This window comes from Talpa europaea (genome assembly GCF_964194135.1).
Source record: "Talpa europaea genome assembly, chromosome: 2".
In the NCBI taxonomy this organism is placed as follows: Eukaryota; Metazoa; Chordata; class Mammalia; order Eulipotyphla; family Talpidae; genus Talpa; species Talpa europaea.
Window position 1 is genome coordinate 57,369,908 of NC_140068.1, and position 22,758 is coordinate 57,392,665.

The 22,758-nt window shown below is 48.9% G+C and overlaps 1 protein-coding gene across 1 annotated transcript in view; it reads right to left on the bottom strand.

Annotated features, from left to right (window-relative positions):
• Positions 1-19,801, bottom strand: part of GJA10 (gap junction protein alpha 10) — a gene marked incomplete at both ends in the record, with an annotated part of 29,657 nt that extends 9,856 nt beyond the window's left edge. The window contains 8 exon segments of the mRNA XM_084258548.1: positions 15,564-15,731; positions 15,733-15,759; positions 15,761-16,138; positions 16,142-16,189; positions 16,192-16,194; positions 16,198-16,236; positions 16,238-16,557; positions 19,795-19,801. Coding sequence (XP_084114674.1) covers positions 15,564-15,731; positions 15,733-15,759; positions 15,761-16,138; positions 16,142-16,189; positions 16,192-16,194; positions 16,198-16,236; positions 16,238-16,557; positions 19,795-19,801 — 990 coding nt within the window.
• Positions 19,802-22,758: the final 2,957 nt, after the last annotated feature.

Below are 22,758 nucleotides of genomic sequence, written 5' to 3' on the forward strand. Positions count from 1 at the left end.
CCGCCTTCCTCTCCTGTCAGGCCGCACCGCCCCTCCGCCGCCACCAGGTGGCGCTGCGCCCCGTCCCTCGGCCCTTTCCCGTGGCCGCAGGTGTCCCCGCCAGGCCGTGCCCTTGGCCTTCGCAGCGGCTGGTCGGGACGTCGGGCTGGGAAGACCAGGACGGGATGGTCAGGGGCGGGTCGGTGCGCAGACCTGACCGACAAGGGCGGAGGAACGAGAAGCTGCTGGGAGGCAGCGGGCCAGGGAGGAGCTGCGCGAGATGGGGGTGAGGGTTGGGGGGCGGGGAGGAGGGCTCGAAGGGGCGGTGGGCCCCCCCCCCTCCCGCGGGCCCCGACCTCCACCCTCGACCCCTCCCGGGAAGCTGGCGGAGAAGGGAGGGACCCGAGTCCAGCTCAGTGGAGGCCCGCAGGGAGGGCGCAGAGCACAGAGGCTCCCAGGGTCGAGGGGCGTCAGCAGGCCCAGCAGGGAGGCAAGAGGGGAGCGGGGAGAGGAGACTGGGGTCAGGGACCGGAACTGGGGTGCGTGGGGGAGAGAGATGTGTGTCAAAGCCTTGAGGAGGGCGCTTGGATGGAGCACAGTAGCGCGAGGAAGAGCTGACTCCTGTGCTCTCGCTCATTCCTGAGAGCGTCCATGCCTACCGCCCTTCTGCAGGCGGCTGGGAATCGAGAATCTAGGCAATAAAAGAAGTGGTCATTCAGTGTTTGGGAAGTGACTTTGACCACATAAAAATCTTGATTCGTGAAAACGTTCCCCAGCACTTTCTTTACAGGAACAAATGATTGGAAACCATCTCAATGAAAACCCCAGGATATAGTCCAGTAGATCTCATAGATGGATCAAATGTTACAGTGTTCAGTGGAATGTAAAACTCTTGGGATAGTGTTATTCCAGCATGTAGAAAATATGAATGAAGTCATCTAGTGTGAATGGAATATGGTCTTTTTGTTTTATGTAGCTCAAATAATTATATATTTTAAAACCAAAAAAAAAAAGATCACCTAGTGTGCATATGGAATAGAATGGAGAAATAACTTGGCGTCAAGTGGAATAATATGCAGCAGTGACAACATGAGACTCTAGCTACAGGCCCATCCTGTGGATCATCTTGCCCGCATTTTGTTGAGTGAAAGAGTCTAGATAGAAAATGAACATAATAGGATTGACTTCTAATTTAAATACCAGACAAAATGAAAACCATGTTTTAATGATACATTTCATTATACATCATTATGTGATAACTTGTGAAGAAAGTGGGAAGTAACTATGGAAACTGTCACCTATTGGTGCGAACTCAGAGAAGAAGTTGTTGCTATGTGATGGTATGTTTCTTCTCCCAGTTCATGGGAGTTCATTTTGAGATTCTTAAACTCTACATGTATATGACCTGACCTTAGACACGGCTATTGTAGTTCACAATTCCAAATAATGGAAGTTACCCGGAAGAAAGTCACCTAACTTTTAAATGTATTTCTCTTTGGATGAAAAATTATCGAGACCATTGGTCATTTTATTTTATTCTACTGTTCAAATTTCCTAGAATGTGCACAGCCCTCTCTTAGGATCAGAAGCAGTCGACTCCAGCTAATAAACAACTCACTGGTATACTCACATCCCTAATCCTGGGCAGGTGAAAAGAAACTGGTCAAATTATTTTTAAAGTTAATTATTCCATTGTGGTCATAGAAAAACTACATTTGAGGTTGAAAACATGGCCTTCTGCCTGTCAAGCAGGCATGAGCAGAGCATATTCATTTGGAGTGAATGTCAAGTTCACCTCCTTGATCTTTTTTTTTTTTTATTTGTTTGTTCGTTTGTGTTTTTTTTTTTGTTTGTTTATACATGCACTGGGTACAGTCAGAAGCGCGGGAGGGTGAGAGAATTCACCAGAGCCAGAGTGGGGAGCAGAGCAGGCAGAAGGACCGAAGCACACTGCTGAGGGGAGCAGCGGGCGGCAGGAGAGGTCTGCGTGCCATGTGGGACCCTCCTCCGGTGGCTGGGGAGCAGCCGGGGATCGAACCGGCGCCGCAGAGGCTGCGGGCAGCTTCGCAACCCAGCGCTCAACCGCTGCACCACCGGGGAGGCCCTCACCTCCTTGATCTTAGTGATGGGGTTTGGGCTTCTCACCCGAACCTAGGCTCCTGCTCCTTTGTAAATCCAGACTAACACATTTTGCCTTTTTTTAAAAAAGATTTATTTATTGGGCCTCCCCGGTGGCGCAGCGGTTGAGCTCTGGGTTGCGAAGCTGCCCGCAGCCTCTGCAGTGCCGGTTCGATCACCGGCTGCTCCCCAGCCACCGGAGGAGGGTCCCCCATGGCACGCAGACCTCTCCTGCCACCCGCTGCTCCCCTCAGCAGTGTACTTCGGTCCTTCTGCCTGCTCTGCTCCCTGCTCTGGCTCTGGTGAATTCTCTCACCGTCCCGCGCTTCTGACTGTATCCAGTGCTTATATAAATAAATAAATCTTTTTAAAAAAATTTTATTTATGCATACAAGATCAGGGGTACAAGACAGAGGCAGGGGGGTGGGGAGGGAGATGGTGGTGAGAAGATTCACCAGAGGGGAAAAGAACAGGCAGATTGACTGAAACACACTGCTGAGGGGAGCAGCAGGTGAGACAGGAGAGGTCTGCTGCACCATGTGGGTAGTTCCCTGGCCGGGGATTGAACTCGTGCTGCAGAGGCTGCAGACAGCTTCATAGGTTGTGTCTTAACTCCTTGCACCACCAGGGAGGCCCCATTTTGCCTTTTTTTTTAACTTTTAAAATTATAAATATATTCTATTTAACCAACAAGCTTTATATTGCTTTGATTTAAAAAGAAAAAAGTGAAAATAAGACACTAATCCAAAGTCCAGGCCCTTCCAGCTTTCAAATACAAGAGCTCTGAAAGTTGTACATACCAACGGAAAGAAAAAGCAAAATGATGGAGTCTTGCCATTTCATAAAGCAAGATTTGAAATAACTGAAAGATCCTCCCCCTGCCTAGTTCATTGTCTTTACCAAAACACAAACCTAAAAAAAAATATAGGACAGAATAGAATGAAATTCCTGTGTTGTGTTCCAAATCAACTTGCCCCATGTAAATAGTCATCCTCAGTGTCCTGCCAGACAGCACACTTTCATTTTCTGTCTCATTCTAGAGCTCAAATCCTGATAATGTGAACAGAGATTCCACAGTCAACAAGAAAGTTGGTGGCAGCAAAATACAGATTTCTACTTTTGTGGAAGTGCAGCCATGGGCTGACTTCTGGGCGCCAACCCTCTGATGTCAGAAGCATCATCAATTACTTGGGTGTTAAAACTAAATTCAGTTATGAGGAGGAAAAAAACCTCTGGGAATAACCAGAGCCATGTCAAGGAACAATAAAGATGCCAATAGAGATGACCAGAGGAGGAACAGCATAACTCAGTAGCACTACTAAGTGAAAGAATTAAAATAACTGAAAGTTTAGGAGGTAAAATAACAGAGTAAAGGACTAAAACCACGGCAGAATGACCAGAGCTCTCCAAACACGTGTTCTCTGGGGATGACCAATGACATCATGTTTGCTGGGATCCCTCAGAGCTGGAGGCTGAACAGTTCTTACCACCCGAATGGGAACAGGGCATAAGTCACCCCAACTCCTCCTGTCTTCTCTGTCCCCATCCTTTGGCTGGATGCAGGCGACTCCATGAACACAGAGGACAGAATCACCAAAACAAGAGCCTGAGTTCCTATATAATCATGTGGATGCCACCTGGCCAGGAAGACACAGAAATGAGAGGAGGGAAGGATTCTAGAGGATGAAGCATCTGGAATTCCAGGTTACAAAGCAGCTGGGCTCACTGTGGCCATGACAAATGACTTTTCGAGTAATAAGTATATGCTGGTCACTTTAATGTGTCATGTTTTCTTGTTTAATCCTTTCACTCATTCTAGGAGAGTCCTATGCCATTAATACCATCTTAAAGACAGTGATTTGCTAAACATGTATTTTCTTCCTAAACTGATATTTATCACGCTCCGTAGAGATAATCCTCAGAATCAACTGTTGTCTGCTACTTCTTGACTTTTATGAACTCTAAATTTGACTTGGCTCTAAACAACAACTCCAGTTTCACTGTTACAATCGTTTCTCTTATAAAGGAAAAGAGAAAACACACGAATGGTGGCTCCTATGAATGTTCTGTCCATGTCTGCTACACTCTGTTCTCCTTGATGGTGAGAGCATCCCTTACCTACATGAGGAAGATAATTGTCTTTGAAAAAAAGCACATGAATGTATCCTTCACCCATCATCAAGGTCTCCTATGGTGCCCTTTTATGATATACATACTTGGGTTTTTTCTTAAATTAGAAATAATCAAATCAATTACCCAAAAATGACCAGAGCCAATTATAAAAGCACACCTCTCCATAGAGAGGGACATACATCCCAGACGTTCTCCTAGAGACCTGTGTTGTATTGGAGGAGAGCTCTCAATCAGATGATGAGGCACAGAGTAATCAGTTTCCAACTACCACCTGGTACCCGTAAGACAGACCCGGAAGGGAGGAGAGTGAGAAGCACCTTCCACTGGATTGAAGAGGGAAGTGTTCAGTCCAGAGGTGGGGTTCATCTGGGTCTTGAAACCTTGAATGGATTTTTACAGGGAAGGCCCGGGACCGGCCGGAGTGAAGGGGGAAAAGCAGGGGCTGTGGTCGGAGTAGACGAGGGAGGGTGACCTCGTGGAGAAAGGAGTGGACACAAGGTTGGAAAGATGGTTGGGGTCAAAATATGAAAAACTTTAAACAACAGAACAAGGAATTCTGCCTTTCTACAGTTGGTGGTGGGGAGCTGTTGAACATTTCTAGGCAATATAAGACATGATGAAAGTGGTACAGAAAATAAACTGGCAAAGATAGTAGTACTGTTTTGTAACCTTTTTCTTCATTATTGTCCTTGACATGTTGTGCCTACTCGCCAATCCCCATGAAATTTTAATATCACAGATAATTATCTGTTGATGCACTATATGTATACACAGCTATGCTTTAATGCAAGAGAATAACTGTTTCCTCAGTCTCCAAGAACTAGTTCTCACCCAGTAATGGTCGCTAATGCCACCTCTGAGAATGTACCCAGGCTGGGCTGGGGCTGGCCTGCAGGTCGACCTCCTAAGACCCCCCCCCCACAAGCTGGGATGGGGCCAGCCTGCAGGTAGACCTCCTCAGCTCCCAGGATGGGCTGGGGTCTACATGCATGTCAACCTCCTCAGCCCCCAGGCTGTGCTGAGGCCGGACTGCAGGTAAACATCCGCAGCCTCCACCCCGTTGGGGCTGTTAGGGGGAAAGGATGTCCTGAGATAATCTCATACAGGCTTTGTGGACTCCACCCCCACTCCAGACTAAAGCCATCAGGACATTGGGAAAGACAAATCCCATCACCACCAAGGGGAGGGTGGCTGGGACCTGAGGGTGGAGTTGGGCAGCCAGGTTGGATATAAAAACCAAACACGTGGGCCTTGCTCGCTCTCTGGCTCGCGATCGCTCGCCTCCTGGCTTCACCGCTCCTGGCTGGCGGCCAGCTCTCAGAGCGCCATTTTGGGATTCCTGATCGGCGGATCGGGTAGGACTCATTTAAAACTTTGTCTCCCACTTTTCTCCCAGAGCTGTACATTTCCTCATTTCCCCTTCCCTTTGTAAATAAACCTTTTATTAACCTTTGCGTGTGCCTACAGTAGAGCGTTGATAAGTCCTTTTAAGAGCGTGGGTGAGGACCCACAGTCAGGCACCCCGTTTTGTATCGGGGTTGCTCTACAACAGGGCCAGGCTGCAGGTCAACCTCCTCAGCCCCCAGGCTGGGCTGGGGCCATCCTGCAGGTTGACCTCCTCAGCCCCCAGGCTGGGCTGGGGCCGGCCAGCATGTTCACCTCCTCCTCCCACAGGCTTGCCTGGGGCCATCCTGAAGGTCACCTCCTCAGCCCCCAGGTTGGCCTGGGCCGGCCTGCAGCTCGACCTTTTAAGCCCCCAGGCTGCTCTGGGGCAGGCCTGCATGTCCACCTCCCCAGCCCCCAGGTTGGGCTGGGGCTGGACTGCCGGTAAACTTCTGCAGCCTCCACCCTGTTGGGGCCGGGCTGCAGGTGGACATCCTCAGCCCCCAGGCTGGGCTGGGGCCATCCTGCAGGTTGACCTCCTCAGCCCCCAGGCTGGGCTGGGGCCAGCCTGCATGTTCACCTCCTCTTCCCACAGGCTTGCATGGGGCCGGCCTGCAGGGCGACCTCCTCAGCCCCCAGATTGGGCTGGGCCGGCCTGCAGGTTGACCTCTTAAGCCCCCAGGCTGGGCTGGTGCTAGCCTGCAGGTCGACCTCCTCAACCTCCAGGCTGCTGGGATGGCCGGCAGTTCAACCTCCTCAGCATCCAGGCTGCTGGGGCTGGCCTGCAGTTCTTCCTCCTCAGCCTCAAGTCAGCCCGATGGCGGTCTGAATGTCAACCTATTTTGTTTTCAAAAGCCCTGAGGCAGCCTTTAAGGCAAACTTCTGGACCCGAGATTGGGCTGGAGTTCGGCTCTGATCATACTACTCAGCATCCAGGCCTGACTAGGGCCGGCTGCCGGTCGACCTCCCAGGATGGGCTGGGTTCTGCATGCATGTCGACCTCCTCAGCCCGCAGGCTGTGCTGGGGCAGTCCTGTAGGTTGACCTCTTAAGCCCCCAGGTTACTCGGGGGCAGGCCTGCATGTCACCTCCTCAGCCCCCAGGTTGGGCTGGGGCCGGATTGCCCATAAACATCCAAAGCCACCAACCTGTTGGGGCCAGCCTGCAGGTCGACCTCCTCAGCCCCCAGGCTGGGCTGGGTTCTGCCTGCATGTCAACCTCCTCAGCACCCAGACTAGCCTGGGGCCATCCTGTAGGTCGACCTCTTCAGCCCCGAGGCTGGGCTGGGGCCGGCCTGCAGGTAAACATCGACAGACTCCACCCTGTTGGGGCCAGGCTGCAGGTGGACATCCTCAGCCTCCACCTATTTGGGCCGGGCCTCAGGTGGACCTCCTCAGCCTCCAGGGTGGTCAGGGGCTGGCCTGCATTTCGACTTCCTCACGTCCCAGGCTGGGCAGTGGATGCCTTGCAGGTCGACCTCCTCAGTCCCCAGGTTGGCCTGGGCCAGCCTGCAGCTCTACCTCTTAAGCCCCCAGGCTGGCCTGGGGCCGTCCTGTAGGTAGACCTCCTCAGCCCCAGGCCAGGCTGGGGCCGGACTGCAGGTAAACATCCGCAGCCTCCACCCTGTTGGGGCTGGACTGCAGGTGGACATTCTCAGCCTCCAGTCTAGGCTGGGGCCGGCCTGCAGGTTGACTTCCTCAGCCCCCATGTTGGGCTGGGGCCAGCCTGCAGGTCAACCTCTTAAGCCCGCAGGCTGGGCTGGAGCCAGCCTGCAGGTCGACCTCCTCAGCCCCCAGGCTTGGCTGGGGCCGTCCTGCAAGCAACCTCCTCAGCTCCCAGGCTGAGCTGGGGCAGGCCTGCAGGTTGACCTCCTCAGCCCCCAGTCGGTATGGGAGCAGCCTGCAGGTCGACCTCCTCAGCCCCCAGGCTGGGCTGGGCCAGCCTGCAGGTCGACCTCTTAAGCCCCCAGTCTGGGCTGGAACTGGCCTGCAAGTCAACCTCCTCATCCCACATGTTGGGCTGGGCCGGCCTGCAGGTCGACTTCCTCAGTCCCCAGGCTGGGCTGGGTTCTGCCTGCATGTCGAACTCGTCAGCCCCAGGCTGGGTTGGGGACAGCCTGCAGGTTGACCTCCTCAGTCCCCAGGCATGTGGGGCCGGCCTGGGGGTCAACCGCCTCAGCCCCCAGGTTGGCCTGGGATGGCATGCACCTCGACCTCCTCAACCCCCAGGCTGGGCTGGGCAGGACTGCAGGTTGACCTCTTAAGCCCAAGGCTGGGCTGGGCCGTCCTGCAGGTCAACCTCCTCAGCCCCCAGGCTGGGCTGGGCTGGCCTGCAGGCAGATGTCTTAAGCCCCCAGGCTTGTCTGGGGCCGTCCTGCAGGTGACCTCCTCAGCATTCAGGCTGGGCTGGGGCCGGCCTGCCTGTTGACTTCTTAAACCCCCAGGCTGGGCTGGTACCGGCCTGCTGATCACCCCCTCAGCCCCCCAGGCTTGCCTGGGGCCGGACTACAGGTAAACATCCGCAGACTCCACCCCTTTGGAGCCAGGCTGCAGATGGACATCCTCAGCCTCTAGGCTGAGCTGGGGCCGGCCTTCTTGTCGAACTCCTCAGACCCCAGTCTGGGCTGGGGCCAGCCTACAGGTCGATCTCCTCACCCCACCAGGCTGGGCTGGGGCCTGCCTGCAGTTCGACCTCCTCAGCCCCCAGGCTGGCTGGCCGATCTGCAGGTCTACCTCTTAAGCCTACAGGTGGGCTGGGGCCACCCTGCAGGTTGACCTCCTCAGCCCCCAGGCTGGGCTGGGTCCGGTATCCAGGTCGTCCGCCTCAGCTTCTGGCTACGCTGGGGCCAGCCTCCTGGTGGACCTCCTCAGCCTCAAGTCTGGGCTTTGGCGGTCTGAATATCAACCTATTTAGTTTTCAGAATGGGCTGTAGTTGGCCTTTAAGGTGAACTACTGGACCCAGTTTGGGCTGGAGTTCGGCTGTGTTCAAACTCCTCATCATCCAGGCTGGGCTGAGGTCGGACTACAGGTCGACCTCCTCAGCCTCCATGCTGGCTAGGGCCAGCTTGAATGTCGACCTCCTCGGCAACCGGGCTGGGCTGGGGCCGACCTCCAGGCTGGCCCAGCCCAACAGGTTTGGACCAAAGCAGGGCCACTGAAGCTCGAGAGCTGCCCCAACTCAGAAAATGGTCAAAAAGAGCCAGAACCTCACACCCTGGGTCCTGGGGGCAGGGGTCCCTCCGTGAACGATCTGGCACCCTCTCTTCTGCTTCTGGGCTCGGCGTCCTTGTTTCCATGCCCTGTCTTCATGCTGGGAGGTGCGTGGGGTCTGCTCAGTGGCCTCACCTGCTAGCTTCTCCAGCTGCTGTCAATTGGGTCTGCCTGCTTGCTGCTGCATTTCAGGAGTCATAGAATTTTCTTTCTTGGACCATCTTACAGCGGTCAGGCTCCTCTCCTGCAGTTCATTTTATTTCTCCTCTAATAAGGATGTCAAAGAGTCTGCTCATGTCTACAGCGATGGGATCTCTCTCTGAGAAGTGACTAAGGGGCTCCTTTGCTCGCTGCGTATTGGGGTCCATATGCAGGCAAGTTTAATCCACATTATTGGATGCAGCTAGAGCTTGATGATTTTCATTGCTTGTAATATCCCACCTCAGGCAAAGTAATTTTCACATTCTAGTCTTGCTACACATAAGGGGAAAGGTTAGAAAGAGTACATTTCTTTACTATTTTCCTTCCGTGGTGGAACTACATTCTCTCTGGGGGGTTTTATTCTACTCTCATCATCTCAAACGGTAACATAAGTATTTTCTACATCATTAAAAACCTCAGTGTAGGGTAAAGAAAATGTCAGGCTTTTCTGCCCTTCCGCCATCAGGATAGATGATGGATCCTTGTCCTGAATGCATGCCTGATGGCGGGCACCTGGAATAGGGTGTGGGCATAGGTAGATGGGATTCAGCTGAGTTAAGACTGTGCTTTTAAGGGCGGCGTCACGGGGGGACGCGAGCAGCCCCAGCCAGCAGCAGCAGTAGCAACAGCAGCAGCAGCAGAATCTGAAGGAGAAGCCGAAGCAGAAGCAGAGAACGCCAGAGAGCCCAGATAGAGTGAAGACTTGCTGGGGGCTGGGAGGTCTGCCAGCCTCCCAGCCGCCCAGCCAGCACCCCTGCCTGCCATATGCCTGGTGAACCCCAAATAAAAAACCTGCAAAACTACTGAGGACTCTGACTCCTCCTTTACCCGGTCTGCATGGGATCAGAAAACCTGCACCGTGTCCAAGTCCTGCCCTTACACTCAGCATTATTGCATCTAACGGCTACATTTCTTTATGTAGATGCTGATTTAAGCAGTCCCTGGATGCTTCATTTAGATAGCTTCCCATCACTTGTTACCATAAAGAAAGTGCTGGTGAAAGATTTTGATGTTTACACAAAGATTTTGATCTACACGTCAAAGCGTTTCCCTAGATCATTTCCCAAAAACAGATCGCCTATTTCTATTTAAAATAAAAGTATTTTAAATTCAAGGATGTCCGCAGGAGGGTGGCGTGAATTTATTTCTCAGGAATGAACGAGAGTACCTGTTTCATGCCATCCTTAGGGCATTTCCATCTCTCCAGCCTTGTTCTTAAAGCCTTTGGGCACCGTGCTGCTCACACGCCCGTCTCTGCTGCCCCGCCCTGCCCGGGCCTCAGAACTTACATTTATTCTCCGCGTTTGTCCCGTTACTCCTCGTTACTCCTCGCCACCAGGGCCTCGCTCTGTCGCTTTTCTCCCAGGCCACCCCAAGGCCCTTTCCTTCCTCCTCCTCCTCATTCTGTTACAGGGCAACCCCAACATAAAACGGGTTGCCTGACTGTGGGTCCTCACCCCTGCATTTAGAAAGGGACTTATTAATACTCCACTGCAGGCACACACAAAAGGTTAATAAAAGGTTTATTTATAAGGGAAGGGGAAATGAGGACATGTACAACTCAGGAAGAAAAGAGGGAGATAAAGGCTTAAATGCGCCCTACAAGTTCCGCAGACCTGGAATCCCAATGTCATGCTGAGAGCTGGCGGAGAGCTAAGAGCCAGGAGGCCAAGAGAGGGCCCCAAGGCCCACGTGTCTGGTTTAATACCAACCCTGACAGCTTAACTCCACCCTCAGGTCCCAGCCACCTTCCCTTTGGTGGTGACGGGATTTGTCTTTCCCAATGTCTTGATGGCTTTGGTCTGGGGTGGGAGAGGAGTCCACAAAGCCTGCATGGAGTTAGCTCAGGACATCCTTTCCCCCTAACAATTTCTCTGCTTTCCATTCACCAGCTACTACATCTTTCATCATTCTGCACTTACCCAGTTTACCTCGCTCCTTTTCTTTTTTGTCTTTCTCTGCACTTTCCGCAGATTTACCCCTTCTAATTTGCCCATCCGATGCTGCCATCGTTACACAGCGTTCTTCCCGCATCCTTGCAGCCCTCCTGCTATAGGGCAGCCCGGATATTGAACAGGTTGCCTGGCTGTGGGTCCTCACCCGCGCGCTTACAAGGGACTTATTAATACTCCACTACAGGCACACACAAAAGGTTAATAAAAGGTTTATTTACAAGGGAAGGGGAAATGAGGAAAATGTACAACTCAGGGAGAAAATAGGGAAATAAAGTGCGTCCTACCCGATCCGCCAACCTGGAAACCCAAAAAGCACTCTCCAAGCTGGCCTGACGCTGCGAGCTGGCGGAGAGCCAAAATGGGGGACCCCCCCCCCCCCCCGCAAAGCCCACGTGTCTGTCTTTATACTCACTTGGCTGCTTAACACCACCCTCAGGTCCCAGCCACCTTCCCTTTGGTGGTGATGGGATTTGGAGTTCCCAGTGTCTTTGGCTTTGGCCTGGGGTGGGGGTGGAGTCCACAAAGCCCGTATGGAATTAGCTGTAGGACATCCTTACACTCCCTTACACCCTTACCCTCCCAGCGGCACTCTCCATTCCTCCTCGCCCCTCCACCCCCTCCCCACCCGGCCATTTCCTCGTCGCCTAATGGCTGGGGCTGCGATTTTCCCACGGTACCACCCCCGTCCACAAGACGGCGCTATTCGCGTGTAGTTTCCCGCGTTACCCCAGGACCCTCTCCCGGCTCGCCTCAGGCTAAGCGTTCAAGGGGGGCTTACAGCGTCCAGGGCGAGCAGGTAGAGCCCGGAAGATGGGGCGGCGGGGGCGCGTCCCGGTGGGCGGGGGGATTGGGGAGAAAGCGGCCTGAGGAGGCCGCCCGCAGGGCGCATGGGCGGGGTAAAGAGCGGGGAAATGTGCGGGAAGCGCAGACGAGGCGCGGAAGGGCCGGAGGAGCGAAGTGACGGGGTCGGTGGTGGATGAAGTACTGAGGAATGAGAGGGCGGGAGCGACCTGAAAGGGCCTTGGGGTGGCCTTGGAGAAAAGCGACAGAGCGCGGCCCTGGCGGCGAGGAGTCACGGGACAAAAGTGGAGAATAAATGTAAATTCTGAGGCCCGGGCAGGGCGGGGCAGCAGAGGCGGGCGTGGGAGCAGCGCGGTGCCCAAAGGCTTTAAGAACAAGGCTAGACATTCAAAAAAGATAAACACATGCAATTTGCAGCAACATGGGTGGCGCTGGAAGGGATCATGCTCAGCAAAATAAGCCAGAAAGAAAAAGAAAAATACCGGATGGTCTCACTCATAGCAGGAATCTAGAAAACTTAAATAAGGGACCAGGAAAATGATTAACTATAAGAAAGTGAAAATCAAAATCAACAAAAAACTATGAGCCAGAGACACTTTTTGGGGGGTGGGGGGCGGGAGGGATTGGGGTCAAAATAAGGGGGATGCAATTGTATGGGGAACATAAAAATAAAATTTTTTTAAAAAAGAACCAGGCTAGAGAGATGGAAATGCCCTAAGGATGGCATGAAACAGGTACTCTCGTTCATTCCTGAGAAAATAAATTCACGCCACCCTCCTGCGGACATCCTTGAATTTAAAATACTTTTATTTTAAATAGAAATAGGCGATCTGTTTTTGGGAAATGATCTAGGGAAACGCTTTGACGTGTAGATCAAAATCTTTGTGTAAACATGTTCACCAGCACTTTCTTTATGGTAACAAGTGATGGGAAGCTATCTAAATGAAGCATCCAGGGACTGCTTAAATCAGCATCTACATAAAGAAATGTAGCCGTTAGATGCAATAATGCTGAAGTTTTTAATGATGTAGAAAATACTTATGTTACCGTTTGAGATGATGAGAGTAGAATAAAACCCCCCAGAGAGAATGTAGTTCCACCACGGAAGGAAAATAGTAAAGAAATGTACTCTTTCTAACCTTTCCCCTTATGTGTAGCAAGACTAGAATGTGAAAATTACTTTGTGTGAGGTGGGATATTACAAGCAATGAAAATCATCAAGCTCTAGCTGCATCCAATAATGTGGATTAAACTTGCCTGCATATGGACCCCAATACGCAGCGAGCAAAGGAGCCCCTTAGTGACTTCTCAGAGAGAGACCCTGTAGGGTAAGGAAAAATGTCAGGCTTTTCTGCCCTCCCGCCATCAGGATAGATGATGGATCCTTGCGGTCCTGAATGCATGCCTGATGGCGGACACCTGGAGTAGGGTGTGGGCATAGGTAGATGGGATTCACCTGGGCTAAGACTGGGCTTTTAAGGGCGGCGTCATGGAGACGCCAGCAGCAGCCAAAAGAGAAGCCGAAAGAGACGCCGAGAGAGAAGCAAGAGAAGCAGCAGAAGCCGAAAAAGAAGAAGCCCGAAGCAGAAGCAGAGAACGCCAGAGAGCCCAAATAGAGTGAAGATTTGCTGGGGGCTGGGAGGACTGCCAGCCTCCCAGCCCCCCAGCACCCCTGCCTGCCATGTGCCTGGTGAACCCTAATAAAAAACCTGCAAAAACCACTGAGGACCCTGACTCCTCCTTTACCCTGTCTGCATGGGATCAGGAAACCTGCACTGTGTCCTTCCTGCCCCTACAGACCCCATCGCTGTAGACATGTGCAGACTCTTTGACATCCTTATTAGAGGAGGAATAAAATGAACTGCAGGAGAGGAGCCTGACCACTGTAAGATGGTCCAAGAAAGAACATTCCATGACTCCTGAAATGCAGCAGCAAGCAGGCAGACCCAATTGACAGCAGCTGGAGAAGCTAGCAGGTGAGGCCACTGAGCAGACCCCACGCACCTCCCAGCATGAAGACAGGGCATGGAAACAAGGACGCCGAGCCCAGAAGCAGAAGAGAGGGTGCCAGATCGTTCACGGAGGGACCCCTGCCCCCGGGACCCAGGGTGTGAGGTTCTGGCTCTTTTTGACCATTTTCTGATTTGGGGCAGCTCTCGAGCTTCAGTGGCCCTGCTTTGGTCCAAACCTGTTGGGCTGGGCCTTTACCCACCAGGAGACAGGTAACTTTGGGTGCTGAGTTTGGAAATTTTATTCTTCCTCTTTTCGTTGTTGCACAATTGCACTAATTGTATTAAAGTTCTCTTCCATGAAAGGTCTCACATAGTAGAGGATGTCTTGTCTTAATGAATTGATGGCAGAACGTATTTAGAATGGGCAAGTTTGGGGGTGATAGCATGTCCTCATCCTGCCCTTTAACACTTTGTAGTAAAGCAAGTGAGAATGACAAAGACAAATATCCGCCATTGACATAGCAGGTGAGAAAACAAAGTAAAATGCCTAGAAAAATGACTGGACTCTAAGAAGCAAGTGAGGTTGCTGAGGTTAAGAGGGAAGGGGACAGCGGACAGGACAAAGGGAAAAATGTCAGGGACTAACAGGTATTAGGAAGGAAAGGTCTGGAAAATAGATTGTTGTTATGGGGATGCTATTATTGAGTGATCTAGGGAGGGTCTCTCTGAGGAGTGATTATTGGATAATGGCCTGAATGAAGAGACAAAGTGGGCGCTTCAAGCAGAGTGAACCTCCAAAGCAAAAGTCCCGACAACGAAAACGTGTTATTGTGAGCGAAGTTAATAGGGCCTATGTGTGTATATTGTGGGGGAAGGGGGAGGTGGTGAGTGAAATGAGAGCTGAAACACTGCCCTGTTTTTGTCATGGTTATTTGATAATCTGTCATATAAATGGTAATTTGATTTTCCCCTTGGTTAAACACCACCTAGGAAGTCACCCCTAAGTCTGGGGAAACAAACTGATCAGCAGCCATGAGGGAAATGGGAAATCAATCAATCAATCAATCAAAATTGCAGCATGAAATCCTAAGCCAAAGAGTCAAAACAGAAAAGACCCCCAGAGGGCCTCCCTTGTGGTGCAGGGGTTAAAGACAGTGCTCTCAAGCTATCAGCCAGCCACTGCAGCAAGAGTTCAATCCCTCACCAGCCAGGAGCAACCTATTTGGCGCAGCAGACCTCTCCTTTCCTGCCCACGTGTATTTTTTTAAAAAAAGATTATTTATTTATGCATAAAAGAGTGGGGGTACAGGCCAGAGATGTAAGGGGTGAGAGGATTTACCAGAGACAGAGTGGGGAACAGAACAGGCAGATTGACTGAAGTACACTGCTGTTGGGAGCAGCGGGTGAATCAGGAGAGATCTGCTGCACCATCTGGGCAGCTCCCTGGCCGGGGATAGTTTCATAGGTTGCGTCTTAACCCCTTGCGCCACCAGGGAGGCCATTGCCCGCGTGTATTTCAGTAGATCCGCCAGTTCTGCTCCCCACTCTCTCTGGTGAATCCTCTCACCACTCCCCCACACCTCTGGTCTACACTCTAGTGCTTGTATGTATAACTAAGTTAATAAATCTTTAAAAGAAGAAAAGACCCCCACAGTGCAAGCACTCTAACCCCATCATGGTTGTGAAAATGAGCAGTGTCGGAACAGTTGCAAAGGAGAAAAGTCGATCAGATGGAAGAAGATGATATAACCCAGTCGGAGCAGGTGGTCACAGTTGAAATGGATTATAACATGGGAACCAAGGTGATTTATTTGGGGGGGGGGCGATGTTACCATCGATGTTCTGTGTCCAACAGCTGAAGGCAGAAGTGAGGGGCTATTTTTCTGGTGTAGAAAGTCCAAGCAAGAGCTATTCTGATAAATTGAGCTTCCTGAGTCACTGTGCAGCTGCTGCTTTTCGAAAGGCAATCTGGACAGAAAGCTAGCCTCGCGACTGGCAGAGTTGAAAAATGTCTGTCCAGACCCCACTCTTCCCTCACACTGCTATTGCTGTCTCTAGAGTGATGGTTCAGATCTGTGAGAAGGCCCTCTGAAGGTTGCTGGTCCCGAGACTGCCCCCAGATTCCTGTTGCATAGGATGAACAGAGTCCAGGAGCCTTCATTGTACCTAGCCAGGGCTGGAAGGTTGTATTCCATAGGCCAGAGAAAAGAGGGCTTGATAGTTGCTGTCCAGCGTGCTGAATTGTAGTATCGGCAACCCAGGGATGTAGCCTGTAGACATGGAGCTGTCCGCTGTGCTGATCCTTCTCAGACCACTCTTTGTTACTACAAGGGTCCACCTCAAGTTGCTTGGGCTGTGGGATTTGCTGGAGGGTTTTGGACTTTGGCGTATTGACTTGGATGGCTTGCTATTGATTGTTTGCTTGAAGTAGAGAAGTTCTTTCAGGCAATGGAGAGCAAAATCTTACAAAATCTTACACTGCTGGGCCACTGAATATTTTTTTAGAATGAAATGGAGGGTACTTTCCAGACTCAGTGCCCTCATTGCTAGATTTCTCATAAACTGCCCTCATGATTTTCCTAATTCCCAGATGAAATATTTCTAGTACATTGAGGAGCAAAGAAAGGCCTGCAATGCTGTGCATATAGATCATGAATATGGTTTTCTCTGTTAGCCTTGATACAAAGAAATCCACTGAATTGGGACAAGGAGGCTGAGTGCATTTGTAAAGGGAATGCATTTGAAATCCACAAAGAATATATTGACCAATCATGAACCCTACTTCTAGCACAGATCTTGTCAAAATGTGTAAGTCACAGGACCTCCCTGGTGGTGCAGGTGTTAAATACAGCACTATCAAGCTATCGCCGGCCACTGCAGCATGAGTTCGATTCCCGACCAGCCAGGGAGCAACCTACATGGTGCAGCAGACCTCTTCTGTCTTGCCCACTGCTCCCCTCAGCAGTGTATTTCAGTAGATCTGCCTGTTTTGCTCCCCACAGTCTCTGGTGAATTCTCTCGTGCCCCTACCCCTCTGGCCTTCACCCTAGCTCTGGCATGCATAAATAAACATCTTTTTTTTTTTTTAAAAAAAAAGAAAGTATCAATAAATAATATTAGATGGAATTGTCTTCTTTCAAATTTTGGTTCCTTGACTCTATCATTGGAATAATCATGGAAAAAATATTCTTTATTAAAGAAGAATTCCTCCAGCATTTAAAAAATTAAAGCTTCAATTTTATATAAAAACCCTGAAAGCGGGAAAGCCAACTCATTTCATTAATTTATTCTCCATTTGGCAATCCTAAACTATTTAAAACTTCTTTCTGCCACTATCTCTTCAAGGCTTGGAAATCACCATAGCAATTCAAGGAAACTAGGCTACATGAAAATAGAATCATGAATACTAACATGCAAGAGCAAGATTCTTTAGACAAGCATTCCTATGTTTCCCCAAAATAACTTTTTACCATTGAAAGACTATATCTTAAAAATATTCTGAATTTTATTATTGAATATTAATTCAGCATCTCTTATATAGTTGGTGGCTCTTTCCTTAATTTTATTTTCCTACCTCATAAGAATTTCTTATTTTAAAATAAAGAGACACGAAGATATATTTTATTTTAAAATACATCTTATTTTAAAATAAATAGTTGGGCCTTCCCGGTGGCACAGCAGTTGAGTGCCCCGCTGTGAAGCTGTCCACAGCCTCCGCAGTGCGGGTTCCATTCCCCGCCGGCCAGGGGGAACCCCACATGGCACGGCAGACCTCTCCTGCCTCGCCCACTGCTCCCCTCAGCAGTGTTTTTGGTTCGTCTGCCTGTTCTGCTCCCTGCTCTGGCTCTCGTGGATTCTCTCACCCTCCTGCGCTTCTGACCTGTACCCCAGTTCTTGTATAAAATAAATAAAATCTTTAAAAAAAATAGAGTTCACTATTTTCCACTTACCTTATTGGCGGACACACACACAGAAAATCACAACTGAGCTGAAAGAACCTTAAAGTTGGACCATGTATGACTAATTACAAAAACAACTGCTGGTGGTTGCAAATATAGACTCTAATCAGCTGATTATGAAGCCCAGTTCGGAATTAGCACAGTAATTTTAATAAATGGAATGTAACCTAGTCTTCCCCCCAAATTCTACATGCCCTTAGTGTTTACAAGGCTCTTGTAAAATTTTTTCTAATTTACAGTATGCTGGGAGCCTCTTGGTGTATACTATTTGGAAATGAAAAATGAAACAGGGAGAATTTTCTTTTTTTGGAATATTTGCACTTGAGTGTTTTTCAGTCAATTGATTGCTCTGGCAATCTATGCTCACAGATCAATGGGTCATGTTCAATTTCATCAAAAGCTGCTTGGGATGAAGACTGGCCACATCAAAATGCAAACAAGTTATAATAGCGTGACAATAAACCTGAAGTGTTCTTGCAAATCATGCCATGCTAAAGGGAGAAACAAAGAGAGCAAGCAAATTTAGAACCACTGAGAGGGGTTTGTGCTTGCCTGTAGACTATTTTGTTCTGTTAGGATGAAATAGATAGGTGAGGGGAAAAAATATTTTTCTGTAAAGAATATGAAAGTTGGGACCTCCCTGGTGCACAAGGGGTTAAAGTCTTAAAACTATCAAGCTATTACTAGCCACTGTGGTATCACCAGCCCAGATATGTAACATCTTACATTTGCCATTTCTCAAGTATATAATCTTACTGCCAGAGTAACTGCTCCTTACTTAGAGGAGTTAACAGCACAAGTATCAGTAGAATCCAATGATGGTTAAAACCATGGCTCCTAGGGCCTCCCCGATGGCACAGGGGTTAAAGTCTCAGCACTATCAAGCTATTGCCAGCCACTGGGCCTGAGTTTGATCCCTGGCCAGGGAGCTGACCCACATGGTGCAGCAGATCTCTCGTGTCTCGCCCGCTGCTCCTCTCAGCAGTGTATTTCAGCAGATCTGCCTGTTCTGCTCCCCATTCTATCTCTGGTGAATCCTCTCACCGCCCCCCACCACACCTCTAGCCTACACCCCAGTTCTTGTACACCTAAGTAAATAAAAATAAGTCTTAAAAAAAAAAACCACATGGCTCCTAGGTACATTTCTAAGTATACTCTTCTCCATATAAAATATAGAAAGTACATAAAATTATTGATGGCTCATAACTTGCCACCTGCCTATCCTATTTTCTGATATATAGTTTTTTTAAAGATTTATTTATGCATACAAGAGCTGGGGTACAGGCCAGACATGTGGGGGGTGAGAGGATTCACCAGAGCCAGAGTGGAGAGCAGGACAGGCAGATGGACCAAAATACATTGCTGAGGGGAGCAGCGGGCAAGTCAGGAGAGGTCTGCTGTGCCATGTGGGTACTTCCCTGGCAGGGGATCGAACTCATGATGCAGTGGCTGTGGATAGTTTCATAGGTTGCGTCTTAACCCCTTGCACCACCAGGGAGGCCCCTGGTATATAGTTTTTAAAAAAAGATAATAAAAGGTAAGCAAGTGAGATTGTTTCCACTACCTACTATTCCAGCCTCAGAACAAATTGTCAGAATTGACTAAAAAAAAGCTTGAAAACAGGGGCTTCCCCTGGTGGCGCAGTGGTTGAGCGCTGGGTTGCAAGGCTGCCCGCAGCCTCTGCAGCGCCAGTTCAATCCCTGGCGAGGGTCCCACCAAAAAAAAAAAAAAAAAAAAAAGGCTTGAAAACATATGTATTAATGTGTATATGTATATTTTGGGTACAATGTCCAAGAAACTCCTTGACATTTAATTCTAAATTCACCTGCCAAACATCTAATACCCTTAAACATTTTATCAACATCAAAACCTTCATGTGTAGAATTACTCAAATGAGCACACAAGAAACTCCTAACAGTAGTTGCCTCAAGAGAAGATATTTAGGGTAACCTGACATCAATTCCAATGAGTATGTAGAGGCTTCCCCACACCAACAAGCAATTTCCAGACACCAGCAGACTGTCCAAGAATTCAACTATATTCTAACACTGTCTACCAGAAGTGTCAGATTCTACAAGTTAAGTGTTCGGTTTTCCAAACCCACCTTCCATTTCAGATGTTGCCACCTGAGCTTCTGACCAACCAGCTAATTTGGAGGTTCAAACGATGCCCTCCGCAGACTTCAGGTGCCCTACACAAGCCCAGAGTGTTAGCTGTGCTTGTGACCTAACCTACTAGCTATAGATCAGAGTTTCTAGAACACCCTCTTCAAGTAATTGCAAGAATGTTTCACAGAACTCAAAAAACCAGCTCATTCACTAGATCACTGATTACTATTGAGATTATCATACTCACCTTTCCTTTTGTTTTGGTCAATGGCATTAATTTGAGCATCCTTGCAACAATGCTATATATTCCATTAGGTCATGGAGTATGATTTTATTTTATTATTTAATTCAGTTTGCAACTTTTGTTGAGGATTTCCGTATCCATGTTCATCATGGATATTGGTCTGTAGTTGTGTGTGTGATATCCTTGTTGCTTTTGATATCAGGTAATGTTGACCTCATAAAATGTTCTTGGAAGTGTTCTCTTATTCAATTTTTGGGAAATTTGAGGATAGTTATTGATCTTTGAAGGTTTGGTGGAAATCACTAGTGAAGCCACTGGCCCCGGGCTTTTGTTTGAGAGATTTTTAATTACTGTTTCAATTTTCTTGCTTGAATTCCTTTGTTCAAATTTTCTGTTTCTTCCTGATACAATCTTGGAGGTTTCAAGACTCTAAAGATTTGTCCATTTCTTCTAGATCTTCCAGTTTGTTTGCAATAAAGATGTTACATCAGCACCTTATGATTCTTTCTCTATATTTTATTTTATTTTATTTATTTATTTTTTAAAGATTTATTTATTTATTTATTTATACAACCTCTGGATACAGTCAGAAGCGCGGGAGGGTGAGAGAATTCACCAGAGCCAGAGCGGAGAGCAGAGCAGGCAGAAGGACCGAAGTACACTGCTGAGGGGAGCAGTGGGCGGCAGGAGAGGTCTGCGCGCCATGTGGGACCCTCCTCAGGTGACTGGGGAGCAGCCAGGGATTGAACTGGCGCTGCAGAGGCTGCGGGCAGCTTCACAACCCAGCGCTCAACCGCTGCGCCACCCGGGAGGCCCTCTTTCTCTATATTTTAAAAGATTTATTTATGCATACAAGAGCTGGGGTATAGGCCAGAGATGCAGAGGGTGAGAGGATTCACTAGAGGCAGAGTGGGGAGCAGAACAGGCAGAACTACTGAAAATACACTGCTGAGGGGAGCAGCAGGTGAGCCAGGAGAGGTCTGTTACCCCATGTGGGTTGTTCCCTGGCTGGCCCGGATCAAACTCGTGCTGCAGAGGCTGCAGATTACTTCATAGTGCGGTGCTTAACCCTTTGCGCCACCAGGGAGGCCCCTGTATGCTGTTTAGTCTCCACATATTTGAGGTTTTTTCCTGTCATTTTGTGGTTGATTTCAGAAGATACTTGGTATTATTTCAGTCTTCTTGAACTTATAACACATTTTGTGATCCAACATAGTCTTTCTCAAGAAAGCTCCAGGTGCAACAAGAACATATCCTTAGCTTTTATAAGGCATAGTGTACTATGCCAATTAAGCTCAACTGATCTAATTCCTCATTTTAAGGTTGTTGATTTTGTCGATCTGTCCATTGATGTAAATGGGGTGTTAAAGTAGCCTACTACTAATGTGTTGATGTGTTTTTAGATTTGCTAAGAGTTGCTTTACATATTTTGATCCTCAAAAATTTTTTTAAAGATTTATTTGTGCATACAAGAACTGGGGTACAGGCCAGAGGTGCGGGGGGGTAGGGGGAGGGTGAGAGAATTCATCAAAAGACAGAGTGAGGAACAGAACAGGAAGACCGACCGAAATATACTGCTGCAGGGAGCAGCGGGCAAGACAGGAGAGGTCTGCTTCGCCATGTGGGTTGCTCCCTGGCCAGCTGGGGATTGAACTCATGCTGCAGAGGCTGTGATTGCTTCATAGTGCGGTGCTCAACCTCCTGTGCCACCAGGGAGGCCCTCTAGGAGATTTTTAATTTGATTTTACAATTCATTCATTCTTCAGCTGTATCCATTTTATTTTACTCTATTGTACTTCATTCTAAACATGCTTTTATATTTCTACTTGGGTTGTTATCCCTTATTCTTGCATTACATTGCTAAAATCTTCCCCTTTTTCTTTAAAAATTTATTGGCTTTATTTTATAGTCTGCTGGTGTTAGGTAATCCAGTTCGTTTTCTTTTAAACCAATAGCATCTTAGTTCTTTCATATTTCTTTGGCTTGTATACTCATTTACAGTAGTATGAGCTCTTCCAAGTCATAGCATGCATTGGGGAAGAGCTTAGAATCAACCCTCCAACCTATATTGCAGGTTCAGAAGAAAAAAATAACCTCTATAAGTGGTCAGCCCCGTGTATGAAACTATAGTTAATTATTTCAGTTTGTAATCTACCAAGCAATCCTTGATATCAGGGTATTTGCTAAGACATTTCCTAAAGTCCAGGGCCTAGATCAAAATCCACTAGTCCTATGAGTCTGGTGGGGGAAGGGTGAATAAAGCACAAGCTAGGGCCTCCCTGGTGGCACAAGGGGTTAAGACGCATCCTATGAAGCAATCCGCAGCCACTGCAGCACAAGTTTGATCCCTGGCTGGCCAGGGAACAACCCATATAATGTGCAGCAGACCTCTCCTGCCTCGCCCGCTCCTCCCCTCTCCAGTGTCTTTGGTCCATCTGCCTGTTCTGTTCCCCACTCTGTCTCTGGTGAATCCTCTCACCCCCCCGCACCTCTGGCCTGTACCCCAGTTCTTGCATGCATAAATAAATAAATCTTAAAAAAAAAATAAAGCATAATCTAGCCAGTGCTTACCTGCTTTCATCAAATCTTTACCCAAAAGGCTTTTGTGGTAGACTGATTATATTTGTGAGGACACCTGCAGCAAAGGTCTGTACCTGCTGTAAGAAAGCAGGTAAAAGCTTTCTACTCATACACATACAGCCAGTCTCTCTCTTTC